This window comes from Brachyhypopomus gauderio, chromosome 4, assembly GCF_052324685.1.
Source record: "Brachyhypopomus gauderio isolate BG-103 chromosome 4, BGAUD_0.2, whole genome shotgun sequence".
Lineage (NCBI taxonomy): Eukaryota > Metazoa > Chordata > Actinopteri > Gymnotiformes > Hypopomidae > Brachyhypopomus > Brachyhypopomus gauderio.
The window spans coordinates 20969507-20983150 of record NC_135214.1 but is presented as its reverse complement, the minus strand read 5'-3'; the positions used below and the strand labels follow the sequence as shown (position 1 = coordinate 20983150).

At 42.8% G+C, this 13644-nt stretch overlaps 2 protein-coding genes across 3 annotated transcripts in view; one reads left to right on the top strand and one right to left on the bottom strand.

Moving 5' to 3' along the window:
• kif5aa (kinesin family member 5A, a) overlaps positions 1–3435 on the top strand; it is a 69422-nt gene extending 65987 nt beyond the window's left edge. For both annotated transcript variants that reach the window (XM_077002998.1, XM_077002997.1), the window contains exons 25-29: positions 211–355; positions 524–588; positions 693–720; positions 870–961; positions 1857–3435. In XM_077002998.1, the coding sequence (XP_076859113.1) occupies positions 211–355; positions 524–588; positions 693–720; positions 870–948 (317 nt within the window). In that variant the 3' untranslated portion in view covers positions 949–961; positions 1857–3435. The remainder of the gene's footprint in view (positions 1–210; positions 356–523; positions 589–692; positions 721–869; positions 962–1856) is intronic.
• A 3363-nt stretch (positions 3436–6798) lies between these two features.
• Positions 6799–12704, bottom strand: LOC143511638 (uncharacterized). The gene is made up of 9 exons (XM_077001221.1): positions 12451–12704; positions 12097–12325; positions 11699–11887; positions 10143–11580; positions 9419–9610; positions 9122–9314; positions 8241–8434; positions 7225–7386; positions 6799–6894 (listed from the first exon to the last, which is right to left on the bottom strand). Exons 1-9 carry the CDS (start codon positions 12544–12546, stop codon positions 6858–6860), a joined length of 2730 nt encoding a protein of 909 aa, XP_076857336.1. The 5' UTR covers positions 12547–12704; the 3' UTR covers positions 6799–6857.
• Positions 12705–13644: the final 940 nt, after the last annotated feature.

Sequence of the window (13644 nt, the reverse complement as noted above, 5' to 3'; positions counted from 1 at the left end):
GTTGTAAAACCTGTTGTAAAAGTCAGTCAGTTTTATTTATATAGAGCTTTTTACAACACGTTAGCAGCTTTACAAGCACATGGGTCCAGTTCCCTGATGAGCCAGAGGAGACAGTGGCGAGGAAAAACTCCCTATAGGGTGGCGATTAGGAAGAAACCTCGGGAGGACCAAGACAAGTTGAATAATATTTGACGATTCTTTATGTTTTAGCTAAGCCTGTGAGGCCTGGTCAGTACACGGCTGTCACCTCTCCCACCTCCTCTCTGTCCATGAGGGTCAATGAGCCTGTGACGTCCTACAGTAATATCCTCTTCCAACGAGAGGAGAAAAAGCCTGTTCCCCAGAAAACCAACACGTGAGACTTCTTCTCTTATCTTCTCCTCTCTTCTCCTCTCTTCTCTTCTCCTCTCTCCTCCTCTCTTCTCCTCTCTCCTCTTCTCCTCTCTTCTCCTCGCTCCTCTTCTCTTCTCTTCTCCTCTCTCCTCCTCTCTTCTCTTCTGATATATGCTGTTGTGTTTTGCAGAGTTGGCTACAGCACTGTGAGATCCATAGACATACTGAGCTCCTACCCACTTGATGTAGAAAACGGTTAGTATAAAGTGTGAAGAGTGTGAATTTGTGAATTTGTAATATGTTGTTTATATACACATCTGCAACTGCTACGTGTGAAATGTCTTCATTATGTCCAACAGGAAACAGCACAGACGTCAATGACAACAGGTACTGGTTAATATGAAATATATATATATATATCTCTAAGGTTTGTTAGTGATGATCCATGTGTCCAGCCTAACCTCACTGGTCATGTGACTTGTACGTAGTAGAGGACAGGTGTTTGTAAATAACTTCACTTTGATGCTGCATTGAAGGACTGATGTACACTGTGGCAGTGTGGTGGAGGAACCAACCAGACACTATATCATGCAGCCAGAGACTGCAGCCAGCTAATCACCTTATAAAGGTACACACACACACACACACACACACACACACACACACACACACACACCTGATCATTTTTTATTATGATCTTCGGTTTTTCAGTGAAAATGTACTGAAATATATTAACTTTTATTTATATTCAGTGGAAGGCAGTTGAAGTAGTGAGTGAGAGTATGTCTATGATGTGTCTGAAGAAACTGCACCCAAAAAATGTTATGCATGAAAATCATTACTTTCATAATTCTTATATGCAGTACAGAATACGTGCAGTAAACAATGTAAGTATCTACATATGTAAGAAATCTGTGACGGGCAGGGAGTGTGAAATAAAAAGGAAGCGATCACGCCAAGTCTCAGGGAAAAAGGATGGTTTAATTGAAAGTGCGCAAACCAAAAACCCGTGAGTAGATCCGAATTAAGGATATAATAACCAGCGGTCAACTGGTACAAAGACAAGACATATATAGACAAACAAACAACCCTCAGGTGAAATGGATCACGGGCTCCGCCCACCTGAGGGACGCACACGACGTCACAAAACAACAACAACAACAGCCACTGTGGACAGAGGCGACCGGTAGGGGGCCGCCTCACCGTGACAAAATCAAAATGCCCAAACACGTGCACAGTCTGAATAGGTTGTATACAGTGCTATAATTACTAAAGATGTTCACAGGGTGCATGTCAGGGGAGTCCAAAACCGGTTGAACTATTATGTGGCACAAGCATCCAGCACTACAATTAGGAAAAAAACATATTTAGTGATAGTGTAGGCTACATTATGTAAATATCAGGGCATACTCAACGCCTCTTGAGGCATTGAAAACCTTACAGCAAATGAACTAGACTAAAAACTAGATCAAATGAAGTGTACTCCACTAATGCTTATGTTCTTGTGTTTTCTTGTACTCCAGATCTTGATTTTCTGCATGCTGTCAGCTCCCTTCGCCTCCTCAAACCTTGCTGAACTCCAGTTCCCAGAATTCCTTGCGCCATCCTGTCTTACACTATATTACTGAGTGGTTGCTCATCACATCACAGCCCACTGTTTCCAGAGTTCTCTCTTCTAGTCCTGTCATGTATATTTCACACTGCTGCATGTTAGTCCTGTATAGTTTAAAATATAATTTACATATTAAGATAACACTTACATGCAAACTCTTTGTGGCCTGATTTGCTAAAGCATTTGTACACGCAAAGAAAACCGAATTGTTGTAAATTTCATGTGCAAATAATTTAACGTGTACTAAAGCCTTGGGTAAATCTAGACCATAAACACAAACATGTACTGCGGCTGCTGGAGAATCTTCTAGAATCTTTCCCTGTAAGTCTTTTGCTGAGCCTTAAGAAAACACCTTGTCCACACCTACTACCATCATGCAAGTCAGTGTGTGTGTTCAAGCGCACCCTCTATTATTGATATAAAGCTGCAGGTGTGAATGTGGGTGTGTACATTTTGATACAGATGTTGTATCCATGTACTGACTACCTCCAGATATTCTAAGATCATTGTAAATGTACAAACGCCATCTAGTAAAATCATATCAAGAGGATTACAAAAAAAATATTTGCATGGTTATATCAAAGCGGCATCAGCATCTAGATTGATCAGCTTGTGTAAATGGCCTGACGTTAAGAGGCTGCAATACAGAGTAACAGTTGCTTCTTCTGATGTTGTAGGAAGTTGCTAGTAATTTCAGATGTTGTCACTTCCATGGCCAGTCACTAGTGAGGGGTTCATTTTCTCTACCGATATCCTGATCAGCCAGTCAGGATAAGAGAAAGATCCCAAGTGTGTCTAGAGAGTGTTTGGCCACTGCATATAAGGTAAGTTTGGCACTTCTAAACCACAGGGCCTGCTAACCCTGTGTATGTAAGCATTTGCAGGTATGTGTAATGGGGGTGAAATGTATGCCAGCTATGAACTCCATTGATGGTTGATTTTGCCTCAAGGGTTCTTGGAGATTCTCAAGATTCTTGTCGTCTGTTATGGCTGTTGTCTTCCGGATCATGATCCCTCCCTACCTCTCCCTCTCTTCTGTCTCCTGTACACCAACTCTCTTCATGAATATCAGTTTGATCTTTGTCTAAAGCAGAACTCCCCTCTTGTATCCACATTTTAGCAGAAAAATCTGATGAAGAAAGTTATGACTGAATGTGAGGTGTTAATCTGCCTGGTCTTATATCTTATATCATTACTGTTATTATATAAGTAATGATGTGTTTCAGAATGGGTATGTTATAATTAGCAAGTAGAAGCTCCTACCACGTGTTGATCAAGGAACACTTCTTCAACTCCTACTATAACCATCTGTATCGACACAACATCTTAAGAGTCATTGAGTGACTGAGCGTTTGAGAGTGTCTACACAACTGCTAAAATACATTACCCAGATTTTATTTTCTGCCCAAGTATGTACATTGATGTAGTTTATGTAGTTTGTCAGTTACCAACTGCAAGAGATCAACGTTCATTAAAGAATATTACCAGTATTTTGGTTGGATGGGTCTCCTATTATATGCACACACACACACACACACACACACACACACATATATATATATATATATATATATATATATATATATATATATATATATATATATATATATACTGCTCATAAAAATAAAGGGAACACTAAAATAACACATCCTAGATCTCAATTAATAAAAATCTTTGAAATCAGTTGAAAATCTCTCATTTCTACCTGTTCTGTTCCATTTGCACAAGAGCAGTTGAAATTGATTCACAATCAGTGTTGCTTCCTATCTGAACACGAAGTGTGGATGACCTGGAGTTACATTGTGTTGTTTAAGTGTTCCCTTTATTTTTTTGAGAAAAATAAAGGGAACACTCAAATAACACATCCTAGATCTGAATGAATGAAATATTCTCATTGAATACTTTGTTCTGTACAAAGTTGAATGTGCTGACAACAAAATCGCACAAAAATCATCAATGGAAATCAAATTTATTAACCAATGGAGGCCTGGATTTGGAGCCACACACAAAATTAAAGTGGAAAAACACACTACAGGCTGATCCAACTTTGATGTAATGTTCTTAAAACAAGTCAAAATGAGGCTCAGTATTGTGTCTGGCCTCCACGTGCCTGTATGACCTCCCTACAACACCTGGGCATGCTCCTGATGAGGTGGCGGATGGTCTCCTGAGGGATCTCCTCCCAGACCTGGACTAAAGCATCCGCCAACTCCTGTGGTGCAATGTGACGTTGGTGGATGGAGCGAGGTGTCCCAGATGTGCTCAATCGGATTCAGGTCTGGGGAACGGGCGGGCCAGTCCATAGCTTCAATGCCTTCATCTTGCAGGAACTGCTGACACACTCCAGCCACATGAGGTCTAGCATTGTCCTGCATTAGGAGGAACCCAGGGCCAACCGCACCAGCATATGGTCTCACAAGAGGTCTGAGGATCTCATCTCGGTACCTACTGGCAGTCAGGCTACCTCTGGTGAGCACATGGAGGGCTGTGCGTCCCTCCAAAGAAATGCCACCCCACACCATTACTGACCCACTGCCAAACCGGTCATGTTGAAGGATGTTGCAGGCAGCAGATAGCTCTCCACGGCGTCTCCAGACTCTGTCACGTCTGTCATGTGCTCAGTGTGAACCTGCTTTCAACTGTGAAAAGCACAAGGCGCCAGTGGTGAATTTGCCAATCCTGGTGTTCTCTGGCAAATGCCAAGCGTCCTGCACGGTGTTGGGCTGTGAGCACAAACCCCATCTGTGGACGTCGGGCCCTCATACCATCCTCATGGAGTCGGTTTCTAACTGTTTGTGCACACAAATGCACATTTGTGGCCTGCTGGAGGTCATTTTGCAGGGCTCTGGCAGTGCTCCTCCTGTTCCTTCTTGCACAAAGGCAGAGGTAGCGGTCCTGCTACTGGGTTGTTGCCCTCCTACGGCCTCCCCCATGTCTCCTGGTGTACTGGCCTGTCTCCTGGTAGCGCCTCCAGCCTCTGGACACTACGCTGACAGACACAGCAAACCTTCTTGCCACAGCTCGCATTGATGTGCCATCCTGGATGAGCTGCACTACCTGAGCCACTTGTGTGGGTTGTAGAGTCCGTCTCATGCTACCACGAGTGTGAAAGGACCACCAACATTCAAAAGTGACCAAAACATCAGCCAGAAAGCATAGATACTGAGAAGTGGTCTGTGGTCCCCACCTGCAGAACCACTCCTTTATCGGGGGGTTCTTGCTAATTTCCTCTCATTTCTACCTGTTGTCTATTCCATTTGCACAATAGCAGGTGAAATTGATTCACAATCAGTGTTGCTTCCTAACTGAACAGGTTGGTTTCACAGAAGTGTGGTTGACTTGGAGTTATATTGTGTTGTTTAAGTGTTCCCTTTATTTTTTTTTACTACAGTAACGGTAGTGCGCGGCGCAAATCCGATTGTAATGGAGTAAAAGTCGCGTTTGTCTCACCACATATTTACTCAAGTAAAAGTAGAAGTCTTTCATATTAAAACTACTCTCACAAGTAAATTTTTTTCCAAAAAGCTACTTGAGTAAACGGAGTAAAACGCTCGGGCGGAGGTGACCAGGGTAGTTGTGGATCTCCAGGGGTGGATGAGATCCACCCTGAGTTCCTCTGGATTGGCAAACCTGGGTGGTGATTCCCCTTTTTAGAAAGGGGACCGGAGGGTGTGCTCCAACTATCGGGGGATCACACCCCCGTCCACATGTGCTTTGTGGATTTGGAGAAGGCATTTGACCGTGTCTCTCTGGGATTCCTCTGGGGGGTGCTCTGGGAGTATAGGGTATGGGGCCTGCTGCCACAGGTTAGCCGGTCCCTGTACAAACTGAGCAGGAGCTTGGTTCGCATGGCCAACAGTAAGTCAGACTGGTTCATGGTGGGAGTTGGACTCCACCAGGGCTGCCCTTTGTCACCAAATCTGTTCATAACTTTTATGGACAGAATTTCTCAGCGTAGCCAAGTGGTGGAGGGGATTCGGTTTGGTGGCCTCAGGATTCTGCGTCACCTTTTTGCGGATGATGTGTTCCTGTTGACATCATCGGGCCACGACCTACAGCTCTCACTAGATCAGTTTACAGCCGAGTGTGAGACGGCCGGGATGAGAATCAGCACCTCTAAAACTGAGACCATGGTACTCAGTCGGACATGGGTGGAGTGCCCTCTCTGGGTGAGAGTGAGTCCTTGCCTCAAGTGGAGGAGGTTAAGTATCTCAAGTTCTTGTTCATGAGTGAGGGAAGAATGGAACAAGAGATTGACAGGTGGATCGGTGCTGCAGCTGCAGGACGCTGTACCGGACCGTTGTGGTGAAGAGGGAGCTGAGCCAAAAGGCAAAGCTCACGATTTACTGGTCAATCTACGTTTTGACTCTTACCCATGGTCACAAGCTCTGGGTAGTGACTGAAAGAATGAGGTCATGAATACAAGTGGCTGAAATGAGTTTTCTCCGCAGGGTGTCCGGGCTCTGCCTTAGAGATAAGGTGTAGAGCACGGTCATCCGGGAGAGGCTCGGAGTAGAGTCACTGCTCCTCCATGTAGAGAGGAGCCAGTTAAGGTGGTTCGGGCGTCTGGTCCGGATGCCACCTGGGTGCCTCCCTAGGGAGACACTCCAGGCATGTCCAACTGGGAGGAGGCCCCGGGGAAGACCCAGGACACGCTGGAGAGATTATATCTCTCGGCTGTCCTGGGAACACCTCGGTGTCCCCAGAAGAGATAGAAGAGGTGGCTGGGGAGAGGGGAACCTGGGCCTCTTTGATTAGACTACTGCCCCCGCGACCTGGACCCGGATAACACAGTTACGACATTTTGTTTTAAATTACTGGTATGAATTAAATGGACTAAACTGATGGCATTTGGGTCATTTATTAGTTATGAATGACAGCCTAAGATGAATTCATCATGCTTGATCATTTCCTATGGATCTCTTCTCTCTTCTGTGACTCCACCAGTACTTACATTTGAGACAAACAACAACAACATATTTCATATGTTAGTGGTGACCAACCAGAGCCGGAGTGGCTAATCGGGAGATTCGGGAGGATTCCTGATGGGCCGGCGCATGTCAATCTCTAGTTTGGGCCGATTGGGAGGGAAAAATAATTTTGGGCTGGATTTAGGCATGAAACCCCCCCGGGGTGAAAAAGGGGCTCACTCCGGCCCTGTGGCCAACCAATGAATAGAAATAAATAAATATATCACCATAGATCTGCATAGCAAACAGCCTATATGCTCTTGGCATTGCAGCTAATAGTGAAGCATGTGTAAGAAGTGTGTGTGGCACCTGTCCTGCAATGCTTTGAGTGCACTGCTGTTGTAATGGATGCTCCTCTCCAGGAGGTGTGGTATGGTGGGTCCAGCACATGTTCTTGATGGCCCTGTGGCCACCTCCACACCATTTCCAGGGCATTTCCACAGAGTGGGGTTTTCAGTTCTTGCCACCTCCCTAATTGAGTGACAGAAAGACAAAACTGTAGTTGCTCTTTCTCTTGCTTGTTCAAATAAGCAAATCAGAGCTAAGGGCTAAAGTGTAGTTTCTTTTGCACAGGACAATTAAACACAGTTTACTTTCTGCACAGAATTAAATATCTTCCCAGTTAAGACCTTAAGAGTCTGTAAAGTGTGTTGCTTGATGTTCAGAAGTGACTCGGGGCATTACCAAGTCATTGTTGCCCAAAGATCTATAACAATAATTCTGAGGTAACATTTAAAACATATGATCCAGTGGTATTCTAGTCAAAATACCTTTAAATGTAAATGCCAAGACTGGTCCAGCTAACCATAAACTAACTGTACCAGCTACAAGGAAGATGTTGTCATTGGAAACATTTGGTCTTAAAATATAGACATCCACTATTGGTTAAGACAACGCAAGACCTAGCCCTGCTGACACTTGTGGAAGAAACTGTGAAGATTTGGAGAATGCTGCTATGCCTCAACATTAAAACTTCTACCAGTCATCACTTCACCTGAAACATTTCAAAGATAGTGAGGTTATCCATCATCCAGGTAATTGAACTGTCTAGAAGAAATAAAGCTAGAAGAAATGACCCCAGAAAAGTCGGTCTGTACGAACTTTTAAAAATACTTAAGGGAGTAGCTCTTCTGTGATTGATGGCAGCATACACCTAGTAAGATACTGGGCTTAAAAAATTCATAAACCCAAATGCTCATGCTTGCATAAATTTATCTTTTACTAGAATATTTGTTTCTTTTTATTTTGACTCTATAGTGGCCGTGTTCAGAGCGATGATTCTGGCTTCACTATTCTACTATTATGTTTTGGATGCCTCAATTCACCTGGTCCCTGGTAGAAGAGAAATATTTTTCTTTGGTTTCATCAGATAGTTTGGTGATTTCATGGAGTGGCACCATCGTGGATGAATCACAGGCCTCTGTATTTCTCTTGGTTCAAAAGCCAAGAAGTGATGCCCTAGTAAGTAGCTTTTGCAAGGACATGGATTCAGCAGGTCCAGACAGTACTCCTCCCGCAGCTGTTCAAAGAGTAAGACAACAACAAGGCAGTCACCAGCTTTATGCATTTCCGTAGAGAAGAGTGAATTTTTTTCACTTCATGTCTCATGCATGTCTTTGGACTGTGGAAGGAAACCAGAGCACCCGGAAAAAACCCACGCAGACACAGGGAGAACATGCACCTCCACACAGAATGAACCGGACCAAGAATCGAACCCAGACCGCCTTGCTGTGAAGCAGACTACTCAGCAATTTGGCAATTTGCTTAAAAATTCTTATGCATAGATGAGATGATTTGTAACAGAGTGGCATAAACAAGAAAGTATGGAGAATAAAAGGAGGCTTATGATCAAATGTATTTCACCTCATCTGACATGAAACCAGCACATTTAAATGGAAATGGCCTTAGGTATGATAAAGGAGATACAGTCTGCCGTCTTGGATGCAACAACAATATGGAAATATGGCAACAAACACAAAAAGATAATATTATGAATATTGTGCATTCCTTAACAGACATTTTAGATATTGTCTGTTTTTTTGTGTGTGGCTGTAGACATGATTGGCAAGTTTAAGCCCAGATAACATCTTATATATCTTGACCAATACAGAAAATGCATTGAATTGCATGTCCATGCACCCAAATAACATAAAATCAAGATTTAAAAATGACTATAATAAAAAGATTAACACTACTATACACTCACACGGTTGAACATGTAGATGATTCTGCCGAGGCTGGTGCGGTAACGTCGTTCCTCTTCTGTTTGCCTAGTCCTCCACCGCCCCAGAACTAGTCCCTCATATCTCTCCAGCTTAGTCAGGATGATGTAGTACTCCTTCACGGCCAGCCCGTTCCTCTGCTCACGAGCAGAACAAAGCTTCAAGTTCAGCTGATGCCTGCAGCAAAAGCAACGGTAGACATTTTCACTATGATACAATGACTATGAACATCTTTGGTGAAGGCTTTTGTATGTATAAAATAAGCTAACTGCTACATGTACCTGACTTGCCATAATGCTCTAAATGCCATATATTTCCGCAGTAGGAAGACAAGGCACTTTAGTTTTACATTATGAGCATTTCCCATGAGTTCTTTACATAATTTGTAAAGTTGTACAGATATTTTGCCATTCTGCATAGCATTCTGCAGCAAGAGTAGATTTGTCCTTTTGGTCTCGTGGTCCATTTGATACCTGTAGGGGAATCATTGTTTAAGGGTATTTTTAATGGAATACTTTTTAAAAGAACCAAAACGTTTATAAATTAGTTGCTTTTCTACTGGTCATCATGTTTATTGTGTAAGATAAAATAATACTATATAGAGGGTCCACGCAGGCTAACCTATAACATGCATGCTATGTTTGCTTAAAATTATATGCCAAATTAAACAAAACAATTTCACAAATCAAAATACCTGGGTGAGAAATATTTAGACATCCATTACTTTTGTTCACTTTTGTACACAGAACAATAGTTAGATATAGTTTAATGATGATTTAATGTCACTGTAGAAATTACAACTACAGAAATACAGTAAAACATGAAAACAGTAAGCCATAAGCAGTATCAATACACCAATAATAGACACCACATCTTGTGCTTTGATCCCAAATAAAATAAAATGTATTCAACTCTCATTATTATCTACCTGCTATTACATCTACAATAGAAGACAGTTGCAAAGTCATGATCTATTTTAAAGTGATACTAAAAGGGTGTGAATACCTGACTCCTTCCAGCAAGGTTCTTGATATATTGTCTCCCTCTCTCTCCATTTCATTTTCAAAATGCTTCACATTTTCTGACTGAAGCAATGTTTTTAGAGTTCCCTTCTGTTTTTGAGTGGAATCGTCCAGCTTGACACACCTTGTCACACTCCTCTTGGTTTGGGGGGGTTTCGTTGACTTCTGGCATGTCTCATCAGGTCCCTCCTCGTTTACACGGTCAGATGTTGGGCTTGAGGTGCAGCTCAGCCTCTCCTGGAATGAATAACCTGATTGGTCCTCAGTTAGTTCTGTTTGCTTAGTCTTTGTCTGGCTACACATTTGCTGGACATTGTGGTGGACCAGCAGCTCTGTGGGATCCTGCTTCCTCCTGTTTGTGTCACTCAGCTGCTCCATGACAGTCAATGAATCTCCAATTTCGTCTTCATCGTGTGCCTCCTTGTCAACTACACGAGCTTCTGCAGTGTCCCACTTGTGCTCGGGGAACTTCTTGTTTCTTGCTAGGTTGTGATCTACAGGAATCTGTTCATCAAGATCCATTTTTGAGATGTCCAGTTTATGCGTAGGGAATGTGTTTCTGATCTCTGTTGGGATATTCACAGATGTTTTGGTGGCGTTCTCAGGGAACTTGCCTTGATCTACTTCAATGTCTGATGTAGCCATTTCCAAAATTATTTCAGGGTCATGACTATATAGACTGACATCAAGGTTCTTGAAAGAATCATTGATGATATTTAGCAGGATGGTATAGAGAATGCCTGGTTCACTGGCAACATCTGCATTGAGCCCTTTGTCCTGTAGCTCCTCAGGTATGTCATTCTCCTTATGCCTTGGTATTTTTGAAAGATATGTTTCTATAATATTCAACACATATGAGTGGAAGCCCTCAAGAAGATTGCTCTTACTCTCCACCATTGCTGAGTGTGCAAGCACTGGCCTCTTTCCAGATGGAGCTCTTAGAGCCGTTTGCTGTTCAGACAGACTCCTGTTGTCCTCCGTCAGTTGATGGACGAGTAACTGACAGGTATCCTTTTCCTCTCTCAGTCTGCGGTTCTCTCCCTCTAGTTTAGCAACCTTCTTCTTGCAGTCCTCAAGCTCTGCTTTGGTACGGTTCACTTCTGCTTGCCAGTCAAGCTTCAACTGATCCAGCAGTGTTTGCAGGTGCTGGACATGGGATGACTGTTCCTGAAATGCACCGTTCAAATTCTGCAACCCAGACTGGGCATATGTAAAGGCCATTCCCATGGCTCTGTTGCAGGACAGTGATTCAGCCATGTCCGCCAGCATAAAGGAGAGCTCTGTGGCTGTTTTGGTCCCTAAACTGATTTCCAACAAGATGTTTTTAGCTGAAGGTGGTCGAAATGCCTGTAGCTTCCAGAGGATCTTTCCATTAACCTTTGACTCCCTCCACCATCGCCACACACCATCCTTAGTAATTTCTGGAAAATCATTACATTATAAATAAAACTGAAACTGCTATTATTGTATTAACAAAAAGAGTCTCTATCGTGTACAGCACAAATATTTACACAGGCACATTTGTGTTCCTTCGGGTACCTTCCTTTTTCTTTTTGGTTGGCTTACTGTCCAGCTGAAACAGCAGAGCCCCTAACTCTTTCAGTCGCACCAGGCATGACGTCATGTCACAGAGGAACATCTGGATGTTATCTTCAATCTCCACCACCCATTCCTCTAATTCTGCTAATTGGAATCTTTTATCATCCTGTATGTTCTGCAGCTCTTGGCCTGAGATAAGACGGGTGTTAGTAGGTGCACAAAGGTGTTTACAGTGACACATGTATAATGCTGGTTGTGATTTTCACAATATTGCAAGGAAGGAGATAAGGAGAGGTGTTAAAAAACAGTAAAAACCCCATTTTGTGTCATTTGTACGGAATTGATCATTGCACTATCTGTGTTCTGCTGTATTCGTCTTGCCAGTTGGTGCTACTCACCGACATCATTGAGGCACTCCAAAATCACACTGAGGTTATTTTTATTGTCAGTTCTTGACTGTACGAAGGTCCTGAGCATTTGAACACATTTCTTCCTATTTTGTCTGTCAGAGGGTTTCACCTCATCTTCATCGAGCTCTTCCTCATGCTCAATAGCTGTGCCCAGCCTCGCGCTGAGGAAAACACGATTAATCTTGTTCAGGATCACTTGCAGCTTTTCAGCAATCTCCTATAAAACAACAAACAATGATTATAGTGTTTTTTTTTTATAATACGAATAAAAATTGTTAAATACATCATTTTGATGTTTAGCTAACTTTTACCTGAGTAGGTTAAATACAGTAATGACCTCACCTGTTTTGTTCGATTCAGCTGTGCACTTTCAATTTTACTCAACACAACCTGAACGGAGAATGGCACCTCTTCTTCTGAACATCTAATGTTGTCCATGTTCTTTTAAAATTTTATTTGGTTGTAAAACCGTTTGAATACAATCAAATGTATATTTTATATTGAAATAATCTAAGGGAAGTTAATCTCAAATTAAGTGAGTACATTGTTTTGGCAAAACCAAACAACATCTCATCTAACCTATGTTTGCTGCTGGAAATGAATGAATCAAGAAGTTATAATCTAATGTTTGGTTGTATTCTAGAATATGATGTCATAAAGATGATCCAGATACCTGTAATAAATATTATAGATCAAAATGGGAACGTCTTCAGATTTCAGTAGATTATTATAGATATGTCATTTGGTGTTCAAGAACAGTACATCTTATAACAGGAGTGGCCAACCTGCGGCTCCCCAGCCGGTCCACACTCTCACCTGCACTAACGGTGTGTCGTGGCCCGGTTACCTCATCAGCAGCTCTGAGGGCGACACACTGCTACATCTTCGTGCTGCGCGGTTTGTTTACAAGCCCAGCGAGCCGCTAATACTTTTAAAACCGGCGTAGTGGAAAACGGGAGACTAGCGGTATGAAGTATCTGTGATATTGTGATTGTGCTTTGAGTCTCGTTGGTGAGACGCGGTTCTTCTGTCACACGTTTATAATAAACCACGTACGAGGTGCAGCAAAGGCACCGCACACGACTGAGGGAGCTTCAAAACTACTGACACTGTCTGTTCTCTTCTTCCTAAAGGTGAGCGCAGGTCAGTGGCGTTGTAACGAGTGTTGATAACGGAGTTTATCCACTTTTCACCTAGAAAACAACAGTTGCGTACATAACAGAGCTCGTAGTGTGCGCCCACCTCCTCCAACCGTGACAAACATATCACGACTTATGTTTATATCCAAGTGTTTGTTTGTATTTAACGTGCTGTTCGCTTAGCTTGAGTTCACCCCGGTACTTTCGTCAAACGCGCACGTGCGTGAGATGAAAACACCGCTTCCCAGTCAGAACAAGATCCTTTCAATAAACAATTTGTGTCATGTTTGCTCTCAAAATGGCAGGGGAAAAATACACAGCAAAACAAAAATATGAACAGAGGACATTTTTAATGGAGTTGGCAGCCCAGGGAGCAGTTGGGGTTTGGTACCTTGCG

What these genes read in the sequence shown, in the direction of transcription:
- LOC143511638 (XM_077001221.1), bottom strand. Translation starts at nt 12,546, where the DNA reads ATGGACAACATTAGATGTTCAGAAGAAGAGGTGCCATTCTCCGTTCAG. An exon ending in TCTCTTCTACCAGGGACCAG is followed by an intron (nt 7,387 to 8,240) that starts GTGAATTGAGGC and finishes TCACTCAATTAG; the next exon opens with GGAGGTGGCAAGAACTGAAA. An exon ending in CTCAAAGCATTGCAGGACAG is followed by an intron (nt 6,895 to 7,224) that starts GTGCCACACACA and finishes CTCAAATGTAAG; the next exon opens with TACTGGTGGAGTCACAGAAG.